At 38.6% G+C, this 18,939-nt stretch overlaps 1 protein-coding gene across 1 annotated transcript in view; it reads left to right on the forward strand.

The window, feature by feature from the left end:
• rest (RE1-silencing transcription factor) overlaps positions 1-13,811 on the forward strand; it is a 48,116-nt gene extending 34,305 nt beyond the window's left edge. The window contains exon 4 of the mRNA XM_072281881.1: positions 7,761-13,811. Coding sequence (XP_072137982.1) covers positions 7,761-9,682 — 1,922 coding nt within the window. The 3' untranslated portion in view covers positions 9,683-13,811. The remainder of the gene's footprint in view (positions 1-7,760) is intronic.
• The last annotated feature ends 5,128 nt before the right edge of the window (positions 13,812-18,939 follow it).

The following is an 18,939-nucleotide window of genomic DNA, read 5'->3' on the forward strand; positions in this document are numbered from 1 at the left end:
CGTAAGGCTGGGTAGTTGTCATTAAGGCACTGCATCTTGATTTTCTTCAGTATTGGGATAATAGTGGTCTTAGAGCAGGAGGGAAGCACAGTCTGAATAAGGGAGAGGTTAAAAATGTCTGCAAATCCCCCTGCCAGCCAGTCCGCACAGGTTCGAAGGACGTGTGCCAGGGATACCATCCGGGCCCAATGCTTTCTGTGGGTTCATCCTCTGGAAGACTGATCTTGCGTCTGCAATGGTGATTGTAGATTCATGCACTGGAGACTATCGGGGTAGATGGTGACGTTTCCATTTCCTTCTGTTCAAAGCCTGCAGAGAATACATTAAGCTCCTCGGGAAGGGATGTGCTGTTGTCAGCGATGCTGCCTACTCCTGTTTTGTTACACATTATAGTATGTAAGCACTGCCACAGATGACGGCTGGACTGAGATTCAATTTTGGATTGAATACTGTCTTTTAGAATCTCTGATAGCTGTATGGAGCTCATATCTTGATTTTTTTTATATATAAAGGTTGGGGTCACCTGATTTGAATGCTGCGGATCTAGACTTCAGGAAAGAGTGGATCTCCCAATTCATCAATGGTTTCCAGTTTGGAAACACCCAAATTGTACTGTGCAATAAGGTAGAACAAGATAAAACAAAAACAATGTGGAATAAGGTGTAACAACTACAGATAAAGTGCAGTGCAGGTAAATAAAGTGCAAGATCATAACGAGTTAGGTCGAGGGTGGTCCTGGGAACCACAGTGGGGTAGAAGGTGTCCTTGAGCATGGTGGTACTTGCTTTCAGGCTTTTGTATGTTCTGCCCAGTGGAAAAAGGGAGAAGAGATGATGCTTGGGTTTGGTGTGATCCGTGGTTATGCTGGCTGCTTCACTGAGGCAGCAAGATGTGTAGGCAAAGTCCATAGAGGGGAGGCTGGCTTCCGCGATGTGCTGAGGTGTGCTAACAACTCTCTGCAGTTTCTTGCTGTCACGTGCGCAAACAGTTGTAATACCAAACCGTTGTGCATCCAGATAGGGTGTCAAAACAAAATTACTAAGCTCTCTGAGTCTTTTCTGTACTCTGATTCATCGTTATTTGTGATGTAGCCCAGTATGCTGGTATCATCTGCAAACTTGTGGGTAAAACAGAATCTGGCCAGAATGTACAGGAAGTAGAATAGGGACCAAAGATGCATCCTTATGCAGCATCAATGTTTTGGAATAATCGTGCTAGAGGCATTGCTGCCTATCCTTACTGATCAGGAACTCAAGGATCCAGTTGAAGAGGGAGGTATTGACTCCCAGAATCTGAAGTTTGGTGATAAATTTACTTATAATTATAATTGAAGGTGGAGCTGAAGTCTGTAAACAATAGTCTAACATGGGTGCCATTACTGTCCAGATGCTCCAGAGATGAGTGTAGGGCCAGGGCGATGGTGTCCCCCATAGATCTGTTTCTGCTGTAAGCAAACCTGCCCACACACCTACCTTCTTACCATATCCTTTGATGCCCTGACCAATCAGGAAATGATCAACTTTCGCCTTAAATATTTGCACAGACTTGGCCTCCACTGCAGTCTGTGGCAGAGCATTCCGCAGATTAACTACTTTCTAGCTAAAAAAAAATTCCTCCTTATCTTGGTTCTAAAGGATCACCCCTCAATTTTGAGACTGCCCTGTAGTTCTGGATACCTGCACCACAGGGAACATCCTCTCCACATCCACCCTATCTAGACCTTACAACATTTGGTAGGTTTCAGTGAGATCCCCCAACATTCTTCTAAATTCTAGTGAGTACGGGCCCAAAGCTGTCAAAAGCTCCTTGTATGTTAACCCCATTCATTCCTGGAATCATCCTCGTGAACCTCCTCTGGACCCTCTCCAATGACAACACATCCTTTCTGAGATATGGGGCCCAGAACTGTAGATAATACTCTGTGCGACCTGACTAGTGTCTTATAACTAGTGCATTATCTCCTTGCTTTTATATTCTATTCCCCTTGAAATAAATACCAACATTGCATTTGCCTTCTTTACCACAGACTCAACCTGTAAATTAACCTCTTGGAGTCTTGCACAAGGACTACTAAGTTCCTCTGCACCTCTGATGTTTGAACCTTTTCCCCATTTAGATAATAGTCCACACTATTGTTCCTTTTACCAAAAATGAATTGTCATACATTTCCTAACACTGTCTTCCATCTGTTACTTTTTTGTCTGTTGTTCCAATTTGTCTAAATCCTGCAGCAAACGCATTGCATCCTCAGCATTACCTACCCCTCCACCTATCTTCGTATCATCTGCAAACTTTGCCACAAAGCCGTCAATTCCATTATCTAAATCATTGACAATGTAAAAAGTAGCGGTACCAATGCTGACCCCTGAGGAGCACCACTAGTCATTGGCAGCCAACCAGAAAAGGTCCCTTTTATTCCCACTTGCCTCTTGCCTGTCAGCAATTCCTCTATCCGTGCCCGTATCTTTCCTATAATACTATAGGGTTTTATCTTGTTAAGCAGTCTTTATCAAATGCCTTCTGAAAATCCAAGTAAATGACATCCACTGTCTCTCCTTTGTCCACCCTGCTTGTTACTTTCTTGAAGAACTCTAACATATTTGTCAAGAAAGGTTTCACTTTACAGAAACCATGATGACTTTGACTTATTTTATCATTAGTCTCCAAGTACCTCAAAACCTCATTCTTAATAATAGACTCCAACACTTTCCCAACCTCTGAGGGCTAGGCTGTTTGGCCTATAATTTCCTCTCTTTTGCCTTCCTCCCTTCTGAAAGAGTGGAGTGAGATTTGCAACCTTCCAGTCCTCCGGGACCATGCCAGAATCAAGTGATTCTTGAGAGATCATGACGAATGCATCCATCATCTCTTCAGCAAACTCTCTCGGAACTCTGGGATGTAGTCCATCTGGTCCAGGTGACTTATCCACCTTAGGATCTTACAGCTTGCATAGCACTTTTCCTCTTTGTAATAATAATGGCACTCACTGCTGCCCCCTGACACTCACGGACGTCTGGCACACTGCTTGTGTCTTACACAATGAAGACAGTTGCAAATTACCCATTAAGTTAATCTGCCATTTCTTTATCCTCCATTACTAGCTCACCAGCATCATTTTCCAGCGGTCCAATATCAACTCTCACCTCCCTTTTACTCTTTATATAACTGAAAAAGCTTTTGGTATCCTGCTTTATATTATTGGCTTGTCTGCCCTCGTTTCATCTTTTCCTTGTAGCTTTTTTAGTTGCCTTTTGTTGGATTTTAAAAGCTTCCCAGTCATCTAACTTCCCACTCACTTTTGCTACCTTGTATTCCCTTTCCTTAGCCCTCATGCATGTCCTTTGTCAGCCACGGTTGCCTACCCCTGCCATTTGTGAACTTCTTCCTCTGTGGGACATATCAATCCTGAGCCTTGTGAATTATTCCCAGAAAGTTCAGCCACCTCTACTCTGCCGTCATCCCTGCCAGTATCCTCCTCCAATCCACCTGGGCAAGCTCCTCTCTCATGCCTCTGTAATTCCCTTTATTCCATTGCGATACTGAGTTGTGCTTCTCCCTCTCAAATTGCAGTATGGATTCAATCACATTATAATCATTGCCTCCTAAGAGTTCTTTTAAGTTAAGCTCCCTAATAAGATCTGGGTTATCACACAACCCGCAATCTAAGATAGCCTTTCCTTGAGTAGGCTCAAGCACAAGCTGCTCTGAAAAGCCATCTTGTAGGCATTCAACAAGTTTCCTCTCTTTTGATCTGAAACCATCCTGATTTTCACAATCCCCTTGCATACTGAAGTCCCCATTACAACTATTGCCGCCTTTCAGCATCGACTCAGTGATGCCCACAATGTCATATCATCCAATCTCTAATTGCACCACAAGTTTGCCTGCCTTATTCCGAATACTATGAACATTTAAATACAGCACCTTCAGTCCTGCATTCTTCGCCCTTTTGAGTTTTGCTTCTGTGGTACAATTTAATTCTTTGCTCTGTCTGGATCTGTATCCAATCTGTATCCACTCGTCCTTCCTTACATTTATGTTACACCCATCTACTTGTAAGCCTGCTGGCTTATCCTCAGCTCTATCATATTGGTTTCCATCCACCTGCCATATTAGTTTCAAGCACTCCCAACAGCTGTAGTAAATCTGCCCGCAAGAAGATTGGTTCCCCTTGGATTCAAGTTAAAGCATGAATGAATGTTTTCTAGTTGTTGTTACATTCAGGCACCAGTTGCTGCTTCATTTGCTGAAGAGTTGTGAATGCAATGAAATGTTGGGCATTCATTAGTGAACACCCCATTTCTTACATAATGATGGAAGGAAAGTCATCGAAGTAGCTGAAAAATGCTGGATCCAGGAAAATGTTCCAAGGAGCTTCTGGAGTCTTACCCTGTTGTTGGGATGATTCACCTCCGACAATCATACCCATCTTTCTCTGTTAAGTATGATTCCAATCATGCATTGACTTTCACTTTATTAGGGCTTGCGATGCTACAGTCCGTTTGATTTTTGTCTTGGTATTGAATTTAGCTTCTTGGTTATGTTTGCCAGGTTCCAAATGAAAGGTGTAATGCATTATGGATATTAGTTGTGATTAGTTGAACTTGGGGTCATTAGAGGGTGGTGGTTTCACATGTGTTTGATGGTTGTGAAGTTTAATAAACAGACTTGAAAAGAGAAAAACTAGTTAATAGTCTGATACGTTTAGCTTAATACTTTACTGACAAATTTTCTGTAGTGATTTAATCTTCAACTTTGCTCGGTGTTTTCTTAGTAGGTCAGTACAGAACTTGGTACCTGCACTTGTATGAATCATCAATGGGTGTAAGTATCTGCACCATGTATTCACTTGCAAGGTTAGGTCATTGCAGTGGAATTGACAGTAAAATGGATCAGTGATGCATGGGGCCCTGTTTGAAGTTTTATTTTTTTCCACTCTGCTTGGATCCTCCCTGACCACATTGCTTCCCAGGCCTTGGGAAATTATGGTATTATGTCCTGAATTATCTTACAGAGAAATGGTTTGAAATGATGATTTTGACCTCTCCACTGCCACACAGTGACCTACCCGTTGACAGTATTTTTGTCAAGTAGGCCTTTCAGAGGTCTTAGCTCGGATCTTGTGTGCCAATTATCATTTGTTTAAAAATGCTGTAAAAGATTAGCATCAAACATGTTTATTGGGTTGAAAGGCTTGAATTCTTGGATCTCTGGTATCCTTGGGTATTTAGCTGTAGTTTGCATTGAAGGTGAAACAAGTTTGCTCAGTGTGGATGAAGTGTCTTGTAGATACCTGATATCAATGTGAAACTGTTTCATGGAATCCCAAGTCTCGTTCTCATTGAAGTAGAGTTGGACCTATCATTGGTTTAGCATTTTGTGTAAAACTATAACTGCTTTGCTTTGACACTAGTTGCTCCTAATTAAACCAACATTAGTAGAGAATTTAGAGCTTTCAGGTCTAATTCCTAAACCAACAGACTCTTGCCATTTGCCATAAGGCAGTTAATCTAACTTGCATTTGTGGTTATGTTACTGGCATTATTAGTCCATGAAGTGAAAGCATGTACACCAGTGCACTAATATTCTAATGCTGAACAGTGCACATATGATGGTTTTAAACCGCATCCAGGGCAAGACATTTTCAGTTGATCTATCTATTGGAAAACCAAGCTGTTAATTTTAATGGGTGCTGGCTGAGATTCTAACAATACAATTTTTAACGACAGTTATCCTTTCTGCTAGCACGAGTTTTTATTTGAATTCAGTCTGTACCTGCATGCTGGTGACATCTGTAGAATGACCATTCCACACCTTGACGCATTTTTCTAATCAACAAACGGGAGCCCAAGTAGTTATTGAATTAACGTATTTTAATATGGGGCACTGACTGCTACTAAGATATTTATATCACTGAAAATTTAACTAAGTGAACCAGTGATCTACACCTCAGCATGCTTTAGATGATTATTGTTTCAATACAGAATACTAAGTGTGTTGCACTATCGTTCTGCCTAACTATGTTGCAACTTCTCAACCTTTATGGATAAATGTGGTTACCATACAAAAGTTCTTAGTGAAGTATCTGACTAATTGGGAAACAAAAAAATGGTAATTTGTTCAGTTACAAATCTATTATAAAATATAGTCCAAATGTAATGAGAGAAAATCCCAACATGAAGCTTCACCATATAGTCTGGTCAACTGGAAGTTCACTGATTTTCTAGAGCCTGAAAATGAATTTCACGTTGAAATTACTTGGTGTAATATTTGAGGGGTTTGCATAGATTCGTTCAAAATGGAATGCCAAATGACTGATTGCTAGCTCCTGGTTAATACTTCCTGCAGCATTGTTCCAGGTGAAAAATAATAGTTTATTCTGAAGAGTTGTTATCTTTTCCTCTGTTTCAATTGTTTCTGAAAAGTGTGGTAATTGCTGCCATTTCATTACATGTTAATTTCCATTTTTCTACAATGCCTTCACTGGACCAGATTGTTTTTGAACCATTGTGGCAAGTACTTTCTTTCCGGTTAGTATTGGTGGGTATTCTCATTTAGTTGCTAGCATGCTATGTTTTTGTTATCTAGTCAGATTTTTATACCTTTCTATAAAATTGCTGAAACTATTATTCAGAGTTAGTTCATTCAATCCATGCTGCCTGCCTGCAACTTGTGTCTTCCTATCCATTTCCTGGGGTATCAATTGGTTCAGGACCAGGTGTGATCTGCTTCCCATAATCTTTGAGGTATTAATTGGGGAGGGCAGTGGTGGACAGTAATTTTTTGCAAATAACTATATTAATTTCTTCAGCCAATTTATACAAAGCAGGAGGAGGAAATGCATACTTTATTAGTTTTAGGAAGGGTCTACTATATTTTCCTACATTCAGTTCAGATTATATCCTTTCAGGAATGCTGGTTTTAAATGTAAATAATGACAACTTGTAGTATATGTATTAATGCATATTTTCTTTTATTTGATAAGATATCCTACTTTTAAAAAATAATAAGAGAACATTGTTTCTATTTTTAAATATGCCTAACTCTTCCCTCACTCTGAAATCTGATATTTGACAGATCTTGGATATATTTGAAACTTCCTCAATCTGGGCATTTGCTCTGGTGACCAAGTTCAGTGAATACTGCAAATAGTATGTGCATGTTATTAATATTTGTGGCAGTAGTGTGTGTTTGTACATGCATGTGTATAGCCTTTGATTTGTGCCATCAGTGGTTTTTGTAGCTTTTCTGTATCGTTTTGCCGTTGCCCTCAGAGTGTTCTTTCTGTTGTTTGGTGCTCAGGCAAAAAACTTAAAAAATGTTCAGGTGACTTCAGTTGCATTTCAAGAATGGTTTAAAAATAAAGACAGTCCATGATGTATTTTTTTTACTCATGTAAAGTTGCTTGAAAGCATAGATGCTGCAGTATAGAATCAGTGATGCAATTATAAACATTAAAATGTATGGGATTGCTCAAAGCTATTTCAGACAGTTTAGTGAGGTTCGAAGGTTTGTGAGACTGATAGATTTTAAATTTCCTGTACTTCCCATGATTCTGATCAAAACTATTGAAAAGTCTGTATATTTTACAAATTAAAGGAATTATATACTGAATAACGATATTGTAAAAACTGAATAAGATAGTTAATTACTTCAGCAACCTTTATTTGGTTAACTATAGTGATAGCAGCAGTTGGAGTTTTCAAGTCCACAGCGCTCTGTTCAGAATGAGCTAACTGTTTCATTTTATGTTTTGACAGGTGAGAAGCCTTTTAAATGCGATCAGTGCAACTATGTAGCATCAAACCAGCACGAGGTGACAAGACATGCTAGACAAGTTCACAATGGACCCAAACCATTAACGTGTCCTCACTGTGAATACAGAACAGCTGACCGCAGCAACTTCAAAAAGCATGTTGAGTTGCATGTGAACCCACGCCAGTTTCTGTGTCCTGTTTGCAAATACGCAGCTTCCAAGAAATGTAATTTGCAGTATCACATAAAGTCCAAGCATCTACATTGCACTGACATTACCATAGATGTGTCAAAGGTGAAATTGCGTACCAAGCGACTTGAACTGGATGCTCCTCTTGCTAAAATGGGCAAGAAAATGCCAGACAAATTGCACCTGAAAAGATCTGAGAATCTGGATAAGAAGACCACTGGCAAGGCAGAGAAAACTACAGCTGTAGCAAAGGAGTACAGTTTGGACACCAGCTCGAAGGTGAAAACCCGAAATCATAAAGTTTTCAGTCACAAGCACCTATCAAGAAAAAGAGATAGTGATACAGAGAAAGCAAGGAAAATCAAGGGCACCAAACGGAGGAGAAACTTAACAGTAGAGGGATCTTTGCAACAGGAGAAAACAGAAGAAAATGAAGCACCTAGTGAAGCAAAAAGGAGAAAAATAAGGAAGGCTAAAGAATTGAATGAATTTGAAGCAAAGAGAAGTAGAATCAAATTAGACAAGGCCTCACACAGGAAAAATCTTAAATCCAAACAAGTTAAGAAGAAAAACAAAAAATATATAAAAGCTGGTGAACATTCTACTGGTGGTGGTTCAGATAAATGTAAGAAATCTGATCAGCCTGAGCAACAATTAATTGTGTCTAAAAAGAAAAAAGATTCTTCCAGAAATTCTTCATGCAGTAACCCTTCTGTTGAAGCTACACACAAAAAAGAATCTCAGAATTTGGAACCACTCGGGGACAAAGCAAAGAATAAAACTCCAGTTTGTACTGTTACTGAACAAAATGAAAATGCTTCGAATGTGCATTCTGCAGAAAATGCTAGCAAAATTGTTCAGAAAATTGCAAGAGAGTCCCAAACTGCTTTTGACCATCCTAAACTGGAGGAACCAATGTTGACTGAGACATTGACTGTGGAGGAAACTCCCGTAGCTTCCACAGAACATGGTGGGGCATTAGTTTGTAGTTCTGGACAAGTGGAAGGTGCTGCTCACACATCTAAGACCTGCAATTATTTGAATAACTTGGAACCAAAAGGAATGAGTGCAGAAAATAACTTGATTTCTGATGCTGATCAAGAAAAGGATGCTCAGGTGATCAATATTGAGCTTGCTTTTGAAATTTGCAACTCAAACAATTCAAATGCTGACCAAGATGGCGTGGCGTACCAGGATGAGGGCCACAATGGCATGGATGATCAGATGAAAGTTGAAGATAAAACAAATAAGCATATATTAGACATCCAGGATGATCAGAACAGGTTGCAGGATGATGTGAGCAAGGCTTCAGATGCATTGGATGACCAAAATAATCATCAGGATTCTACACACAAGATCCAGAATGGTCAGCGAAACCAAGACCAGCTCCAGGATGATGGTGATGAGGATGTGAAAAACAAGCAAGAACAGAACAAGAAACAGAAGAAGGATGTGATGATGGAAATAGATGAAGATGAAGGCATTCATAGCCATGAAGGAAGTGAAACCAGTGAAGATTCAGAAGGGAGTGATGACTCTGGTCTGAATGGAGCAAAGCCTACTCCTGATGATAAGATTAACAAAAGGACACCAGAGGATGTGAATGATGTTCCAGGAAATTTTGTTTGCATATTCTGTGATCGTATATTTGGCGTGAAAGGAGAGTTTACTAAGCACCTTAATCGCCACCTAGTAAATGTATACTATCTTGAGGAAGCAGCAAAAAACCAGGAATAAATGCAGTCCCAAGATTTGGCAAGTTTGCTGTAGAATATTAATCATAGTTATTACAAAATGCTCAAATCACTCAAAAATTGTATGTGATCGGCTACTACGTTCAGTCATTTTTGTTTCCCCATAATGTCTGTTTCCTTACTTTCCCCTTTTTTTGACCCACTTCATTACATCCTCAAAAGTTACAGCAACTTCTACAATTAGTTCAGCAACATAAATGGTTCTTTCTGTCTTCCCTAATTTCCAGAGGTTTTCTTTCTGAATCACTAAGTAAACCTGATACCGACTCATTATAAATTTCCAGGTAAGAGACACGTAATAGAAATTCTCTGTTTTGCCTATCATTAATAACTTTGAATAAATTACAGATTGCCAAAGGAATAAGACCTGGAGTGATTTGGATTTGTTTTTTTAAAAACTTTCCTTCACTGAATTTTTCATTGCTAACTGCATGTAGTTTTTTGCTCATAATTCAAAGATAGTAGAAACACATTCATATTCAATAGCTAAATTTGTTAATTGTGCTTTGTACCTGTTAATCAACCACTGATTTTGATTTTTCATTGCACTATTTTTACTCAAATTGTATCATTTAATCTAATTCAGTTGTTCTTTTGTGTCCCTTTGTAAATACTTGGTAACACTGGACATCAATGTTGATTTTTCTGCTTTTACATGATCTGGGATTTAAGCTGACCTACAATACTTGCTGTAGCTGTTTATAGTTCTAAAACTCAAGCTAGTGGTTTACTGGAGAAATCAGACTGTTGAGTGTTTGATTTGGGTGCTTCTCTGGTAATACTAAAATAATGCCTTTTGCCAAGCAGTCTTGCATTTCAAGGGCGTTTGATGCATTTGTGTGCAATTTGGATTTAAACTTTGATGCGCAATGCATGGAATTAGTCTGTTTCATAAATATGCAGTTTAGGCACTGTTTCATTAAAATTAGCTACTATCTTTATAAATTACTTTCCTTAAATCGACAGCACAGTATTTTCTGATTATATGTTAAAACTATCTTCCATTTTATTCAAATCACAGGAGAGAGCACTTTGCAAGATGATAGCAGATCTCATGTAACCAATGTCATAATACTCATTTAGGAGTCTAGAAAACAGTTTCTTGGTAGCTTCACAAAAAAAAGATCCAATATGGTGCTTAAACAGCTTATAAAATTGCACGAAATAAGTAATCAACTATGCAATATAATTAGTGCTAGTTTATACATAGAAATGTTTTTCTGTATCATGTATTTATATTTGTGTGTTTAACCAACAGTTTGGGACTTGACCATTAACCAAGCCACTAACTGATTGAGAGTGCTGCCTGGTAAATGCGAAGTATTTCCCATTTGTATTTGACAGTAATGTGGTTTTCAAAAGTTGTCAAGCATCCCAAATAAGTGGAGGTGTAAAAATCCCTGTCTTGTTTCCTTTTCAGTTGGATAAAGTCTTGCTGCATTCTGTGCAGAATTTCCTGTGAACATCTGTAAATTGGTTTATAAATGGATCTGATTTGATCCCAATTTGAGTAAATTTGTTTCTAACTAGTGCACCTCTATAATGGTGAGAACTTGTTGCAGTGTTGGATCTGCACTAAAATGCTGCCTTCCAGACACAGAAAGAGCATTGCATGAACTTATAATTATTAGAGTGCAACGCTGAAAGATTTGATCACCTCTGATAGACCTAGATAGTGTGTTGGTATGGCCAAAGAATATAAAGAACTGTGATTTCCATTTGTGATTTCTTCTTCCAAATTAATATGTTGTGTTCAGTATGTTTGAAGTAGCCACTTTGAAGAATATGAAAAATAATTTAAATACTGAATAGCATTTTTTGCTTTGACAATCACGTTGAAAAAGTCATGTATGTCTGTGATCAAATTAAAACCTATTTATATGGATTTTTAACTGCAATCTGCTTGTTTTATGGTTTGCAGTACAATACTCTTACACAAATTTTGCAGTCATGTTAAATTGTAGTATACAATTACAGTTAAAAATCTGTAACAATAGAGCTTGAATAATGAATGCTGTAAGAGGTCTGGAAATGTGAAAAATGCTTGGATTCTTTAGATCTAGAATATTTTAGTGCATGGCTTAGTGTACTCTTGATATTAAAATTCTTAATGGTTATTCCAGTCTCCCAACAATAACTGCAATAAGTAGTTAGTACACATTAAATAGCAAAGCATTTTTAATTTGATTTTTAAAAAAAAGCTCAGACTTCACTGAGTGGCAGAGGATTTGTGTCCTGCTTCAGATCTTGCCTGTCTCCTGAAAGGACCTGGATTAGTTAGCTTGTGAGTTCTGATTTACTTTCTTCTACTTTGAACATTCTTCTCTGCACAATAATCGCACAGCAGGAGGAAGAAAGAATTCAGTCCTAAACCAGGCTGCTTCCCCAGGGTTTGGCGTGCACTCTGGTATTCAGACCAGCAACTAGGAAGGTGCAGTCCTTTTACAACATGACTATAGGTACTTTGGGTTGTCTGTGTGCAGCAAATACTAGAAAATCATTTGGGGTGAGGCATTACAGCTTGGGGCGTTAGAGTTCGGCATTCAATTCTTGTGCTGTCCATTCTACCCATGTCCATGTGTGTTTCTTCCGGGTGCTCCGGTTTCCTCCCTCAGACCAAAGATGTAGGTGAATTGGTCATTGTAAACTGTCCTGTACTTATGCTAGTGTTAGATTGGTGGGTTGCTGTGCAGCGCAGCTCGTTGGCCTGTTTTATGCTGTATTTCTAAATAAACAAACAAACCAGTAAATACCTCCCATTCCAAGTAACATCCTAACGAATTTCTTCTAGACTCTTTTGCTACCTTATCCTACCTCTAGTGTGACAACTAGAATTGTGCAGAACGTCCTAAGTGAGACCTGACCCCAAAGTTTTGTGCAGCTTACAAAATCAAATCCCAACTGTTGTACCTATTACCTTGGTCTATGAATTCAAGCATGGCAAATGCCTTCTTTGCATTTGGGGTCTGTACTGCAATAGCACATTGACTTCCAGAAGTTTACAAGAAGGGAAGCTCCAATAAGAAGTCTGATTCCTCAAATACTTCTCATTGCGAACTATAAAAAAGAATTGATTGAAGTGGAATATTTTGTACACCTAATCTAAGTATTGCACTTTTGGTTCGATCTTTTATAATCTGTACATTAATAAATTTAACAACAAGGCAAGTCAATATTTTGACCTTTTTTAAACATTTGGCTAGTAAACTTTACAGTTTCTATTGTTTGGGAGGCATTGGGGTAATATTATCTAGTGAAAATAGAAGAAATGCAGTTATGTAAGATATTAAAAGGAATAATTAACAAAAATGTGAGCCATTAATCACTTCATAATGTTATTGTTCATTCTTTTGGATATAAATTGTTCTTCCCTCTTGGGAAAACTTGAGGATAAAACCGAAAAGTGGTTTTTATTGAAGGTAGTCTATTAAAGCAGATTAATTAGGTGTCATAATGTCTTGAACAGTTTTGATTCATTATGTATCTACTTTAAAATGACCTGTAGCAAGTTTGTAAGTAGCTGGAAATGAGTTGAAATATACTGCAGAGCTATCTGAAAGGTTGGCCATCTAATGGAAGTAGGCAGGAACACTACAAAGGAACAGTCAGTAACACTTGGCTTTGAACAATTTATTTAGATGGTTGCCAAATGGCAGGTATGCAAATACTGTAGCATTTTTACAAAGCTCTAAGGGACCTCTCACAGCATGATTAACACTTCGCCTGTTCCATAAAAAGCACTTCCGTTGGTGCTGGCTTAAAGTGAAAAGCTTATGTAATTCAGAGTTGCTTTACACCATTATCTGTGCAATACTATTGTTTTCTTTCCTGATGATACCAAAGTTTTTAAAAAAAACCTACTGTACTTTGTTTTCAGATAAATAAATTGAATTTTGATTTCAAGCATAAACATTTTATCAAAGAAAATGACTGACATTGTGTTGGACACGAAACTTCCATTATTTTAGTACAAGGACTATGTGTATAAAGGTTATTTTCACAAAAAATATTTGCCTTTTTGTTAACTAAAATTTAAAAACTAATCTCTGTAACTTTCTAAAAAGCATAGTATTTAGCAAAAGTTTTGCTGCATTAAAGTTTCGTAAACTGAATTGTGTCTGCTCTTTTATTTAGATTATGATTTTCATGCAGTATTTTTTCTTAGACTGGTGCAGTATCTGACGCAAACCTTTGTTCATCTAGGTTGAAGACTTTTGCATTACAATCCTTCCAGCCCAAAGAGAATGTTGAAGAGTTACTCAACATTAGCACTAGGGAAGGTTAGTGGCACAGCTAATAGAGCTGCTGTCCACTGCTCCAGCAGCCCAGGTTCAATCCAGACCTCCAGTGACATTCGTTAGTCTTGACAAAGGGTCTTGGCCTGAAATGTTGACTGTACCTCTTAGAGATGCTGCCTGGCCTGCTGCGTTCACCAGCAACTTTGATGTGTGTTGCTCCAGTGACATTTGCGCATTCTACCAGTGACTTTGTCAGTTTCTGCCATGTATTCTGGTTTCCTTCCACAACCAAAAAATGTACAGGTTAGCAGGTGCAATAGCCAGTGGCATAGAACCAGTTAGCTAAAGGGCTGTATTTCTCTGACTTTGGGGTCTTCCTTCCATACTACACTGACTGATTTCCACCATTCCAGGAAGATTTTTCTTTGCAAAGGTATTTAAATTTGAAGTGTTTATTAGTTATTTAAGAGTAATTGTTAACGTAGTGCTTATGAGTGTAAGTGAGCTCATTTTCATAAAACTAAGTTTTCTAACAAAGGAAATACTACTTTATTAATTCAAATTATATGGATTACATTCCACAAACCATTGAATCATAAAAACACCAGTCATTTTGTGCTACTGCTGATTTATTTCTGAATTTTGTTTCAAAGCAGAGATCTTTAATGGCCTCATATTTAATTTGTCTTCAGTGAAATGCAGTCATTGTACAGTGGTAATAGTAATAGCCACTTTGTGCACATAAATAGAAGAGACAATAACCATAGAACAACCTTAATTATCTGCATTTGTGCTAGAATACATCTCCATGCAAATGTGGGAGTGCCGAGAATGTAATTGGAAATTATTTCCTGATTGTGTTCCATCATTGGACTCCTCATGAAGTCAATGGCAGTCTGCGAACCTCTGTAAATTGTTTAGTAATTTTGCAGAGGAAAACTGTCCATTGAACCATCACTAGATTAGAGCTAGTACTAATCCAGCAAATCAATTATAACTCAGCATTCAGTATCATCAACCCTTAAAGTTAGTGAGCATCAGGACCTTGGCCTCAATACCTGTGTGCAATTCAATCCTCAATTTCTTCACGTGCAGACACCAGTCAGTTCAGATTAGCAACACCATCTCCTCCGCAATCTGTCATCAGCACAGGGAGGCTTTAGCCCCCTGCTCTACTCACTTTATACTTATGACTGTGAAGCTAAGTACAGCTCCAATGTCATATTTATGTTTGTTGAGGACACCACTGTCGTTGGCTGAATCAAAGGTGAGGACAAGTTGGCATATGGAAGGGAAATTGAAAATCTGGTGGAGTGGTACCACAACCACAACTTTTCACTCAATGTTAGCAAAACCAAGGAGCTGAATGAGTTCAGAAAAAGGAAACCAGAGGTCCATGAGGCGGTCCTCATCATGGGATCACAGGTGGAGAGGGTAAACAACTTCAAATTCCTTGGTGTTATCATTTCAAAGGGTCCAGCATGTAAGTACAATTATGAAGAAAGCACGGCAGCACCTTGACTTCCTTAAAAGGTTGTGAAGATTTAGCATAGCATCTAAAGCTTTGACAAACTTCAGTAGGTGTGTAGTGGGAAGTACTTCGGTTGCATCACGGTCTGGTATGGAAACACCGATGCCCTTGAGTGAAAAATTGTACAATAAGTAGTGGATACAGCCCCGTCCATCACAGGTGAAGTTCTCCCCATCACTGAGTACATCTACATAGAGCACTGTTGCAGGAAAGCAGCACCCACCACCCTGGTCATACTCCCTTCTCACTGCTGCCTTCAGGAAGAAGGTTCAGGAACTGTTATTATTTTTCAACCGTCAGGCTGTTGAATCAGAGGGTCATAACTTCACTGAACTTCTCCCGCCCCATCACTGAACTGTTCCCATAACATATGGAATCACTTTCAAGGACTCTTCATCTCATGTTCTTGATAATTTATTGCTGATTATTTTCCTTTTGTATTTGCACATTTTGATGCCTTTTGCACATTGATTGTTTACTTGTCCTGTTAGGTGTGGTCTTCCATTGATTCTATTACGTTCCTTGGATTTACAGAGTAAACGTACCTCAGGGTTGGATATAATGACATAAGTTCTTTGATAAAGATTTACTTTGAACTTTGAGCATATCTTTGAATATTGTACAGTGGCTTTGAGGGAAAAGGTTAAAGAGGTTTTCTAAAAATTTAAGTACATTTTTTTTTAAATGTTCAGTCTCTTTGGTACAAAGATGGTACCTTAGAAATGAAACATTTCTTCGTGTTTTTTATTTAACATACAATATTCAGTGTTTAACAATTTAATTTCTCCTTTGGAAAGACTGATTGCAGATTGGGTTAACTGCTTTATACTTGACATTGAGGTCATTCCCATTACTTATGACTGTGAAGCTAAGTACAGTTCCAACGTCATATTTATGTTTGTTGAGGACACCACTGTCGTTGGCCGAATCAAAGGTGAGGACAAGTTGGCATATGGAAGGGAAATGATCATTCCCATTAACATGGTCTGTATCATTGCCTCCAACAATATTTTAATGTAGTTGAACGAACACCATCTTGCCTTTTGATTGGATGCGTTGCAGTCTATTAGATTAAACACAGAAATTAACCACCTCAACTCATAACCAGTGCCCTTTTTTTAATGGACATAGCTATTTGTAGTGAAACTCCTACTCTCTTTACTTATTACATTTACCACCACTTGCGTCTAGACATTTAACCTTTCCTGCATTAATCATTCATTCCCTAGTCTTGTATTTGATAGAAGCCTCTGAACATGGCTAACTTTTTCCAGATCAGCCAGTGACCTGTCTAAATTATTACATGATTTTTGTGATTTTCAGCATCTATGGTATTTTGTTTTGATTTTACAGCTAGCTTCTGTATAGCTAACTGTAGAATCCCTTACCCTGATGTAGAGTCTTTGTCCTGAAATATATGCAGCACCTGATGAAGGATCTCAGCCCAAAGTGTCACCTGTTCATTTCTCTCTGTGGTGGCCAGTGCTATCATGTTTGCTATTGTGTGCTGGGGCAGCAGGCTGAGGGTAGCAGACACCAACAGAATCAACAAACTCATTCGTAAGGCCAGTGATATTGTGGGGATGGAAATGGACTCTCTCACGGTGGTGTCTGAAAAGAGGATGCTGTCCAAGTTGCATGCCATCTTGGTCAATGTCTCCCATCCACTACATAACGTACTGGATGGGCACAGGAGTACATTCAGCCAGAGGCTCATTCCACCGAGATACAGCACAGAGCGTCATAGGAAGTCATTCCTGCCTGTGGCCATCAAACTTCACAACTCCTCCCTTGGAGGGTCAGACACCCTGAGCCAATAGGCTGGTCCTGGACTTATTTCATAATTTACTGGCATAATTTACATATTACTATTTAACTATTTATGGTTCCATTACTATTTATCATTTACGGTGCAACTGTAACGAAAACCAATTTCCCCCAGGATCAATAAAGTATGACTATTACTTGATCTGCTGAGTTCCTCCATTGTGTTGCTTAAGATTTTCAGCATCTGCAGAATCTTGTCTTTGACTTGAAAAGCTAGTTCTTTTTATCTTCCCACGAATGCAGCTGAATCTGTATTTCCAGCACCGCAGTTGGACTGAAAATATGTGCAAGTTGTTTCTTTCCTCATTCTAGGAATGTGGATGCCATTATCAAGCTTAAGCATTTATTTATTCTCTCCAGTTTCTCTGAAGAGTAATTAATAGATAATCATATGTGACTCCAGTACTACATTTAGCTGGTTAGAGGCAGAGGTTTCCCTTAAGCAAGTGTGTTAATTAGATTTTTATGTTAAGGCCAAGACACAATGAAAAGGATTTCTGGGGTGTAATTGCTTCTGAATTTGCCATTGTAGGATGTGAATTCACATTCTCTGGATTATTCAGTGAAAGAGTCACTACCTCAACAGACTCTGTAAATTGAACGATTGCACATAATTAGCTTTATGAAATTAATGATATGGTTTTGTTCCATGAGGAATCTTGGATTTACAGAGTAAATGAAATTATGAAATTAATGATATGGTTTTGTTCCATGAGGAATCTTCTCATAATATCACAGGGCCCTCGAGCTGCTTCCATTCTCGACCTAATGTAAACTTGACTAAGTTATGTTGGAGACTATTATTTTTCAGGATGTGGTCAATCATAGAATGACCAGCATTTTTTTTTGACTATCTGTAACTGTCCTTGTTGTGGTGCTGATGAGGCGGTCTGCCAAGCTGCTACAGTCTGGTGAAGCTAATTCTGTTGGGTAGGACATTCCAGGATTTAGAATCAGTGATAGTGCAGGAATGCGTTTTGACTTATAAAAGAACTTGCACGTGGTGGTGTTCCCATGTGTCTGTGACAATGAAGGAAGAGAATCAGGTTATGTGTTTGTAAGGTGCTGCTTAAGTAATTCTGGCAAATAACTAGTTATTTTGTAGAATACCAGGGTGCAATTGTAGAGGAAGGAATGAATGAATGTTTAGAATGGTGGGTGGGCTACATTCAATGAACTGCCACCTTTTACATTGTTGCTTATGTTCTTTTTGAAGTTGGTATTTTTCAGTTAAATGGGCATGTTCCATCACAGTCCTGACTTGTACCTTAGTTGGTGCAAAACTAAGTTGCTTGCTGCAGAAAACCCACAGCTCTGACCTCATGACCACAAATTTTATGTGGCAAATCTAGATACATCTCTGATGGGGAGGGGTTGGGGTGGAGCTTTGTGAGTTAATGCTATTGAATGTCAGGAAAGGTTGTTAGGCTTACTCATTGCAAGTGCTTAGATGTATTGCCTGGAACTGGTGTAGCATTAATAGTTGATCATGTCTGAATGTCTAGGTTTTGCTGCAGGTTGGTACAGATTGTTTCAATTGTCAAGTTGCTGCAAATGTAACTGAACATTTACTTTATTGCAAAGATCAAAAACTGAGGTGAGATATTCATTAGCACTCCTATGGGGACAACAATGACTTGCTTC

Source organism: Mobula birostris, chromosome 17 (genome assembly GCF_030028105.1).
Source record: "Mobula birostris isolate sMobBir1 chromosome 17, sMobBir1.hap1, whole genome shotgun sequence".
NCBI lineage: Eukaryota > Metazoa > Chordata > Chondrichthyes > Myliobatiformes > Myliobatidae > Mobula > Mobula birostris.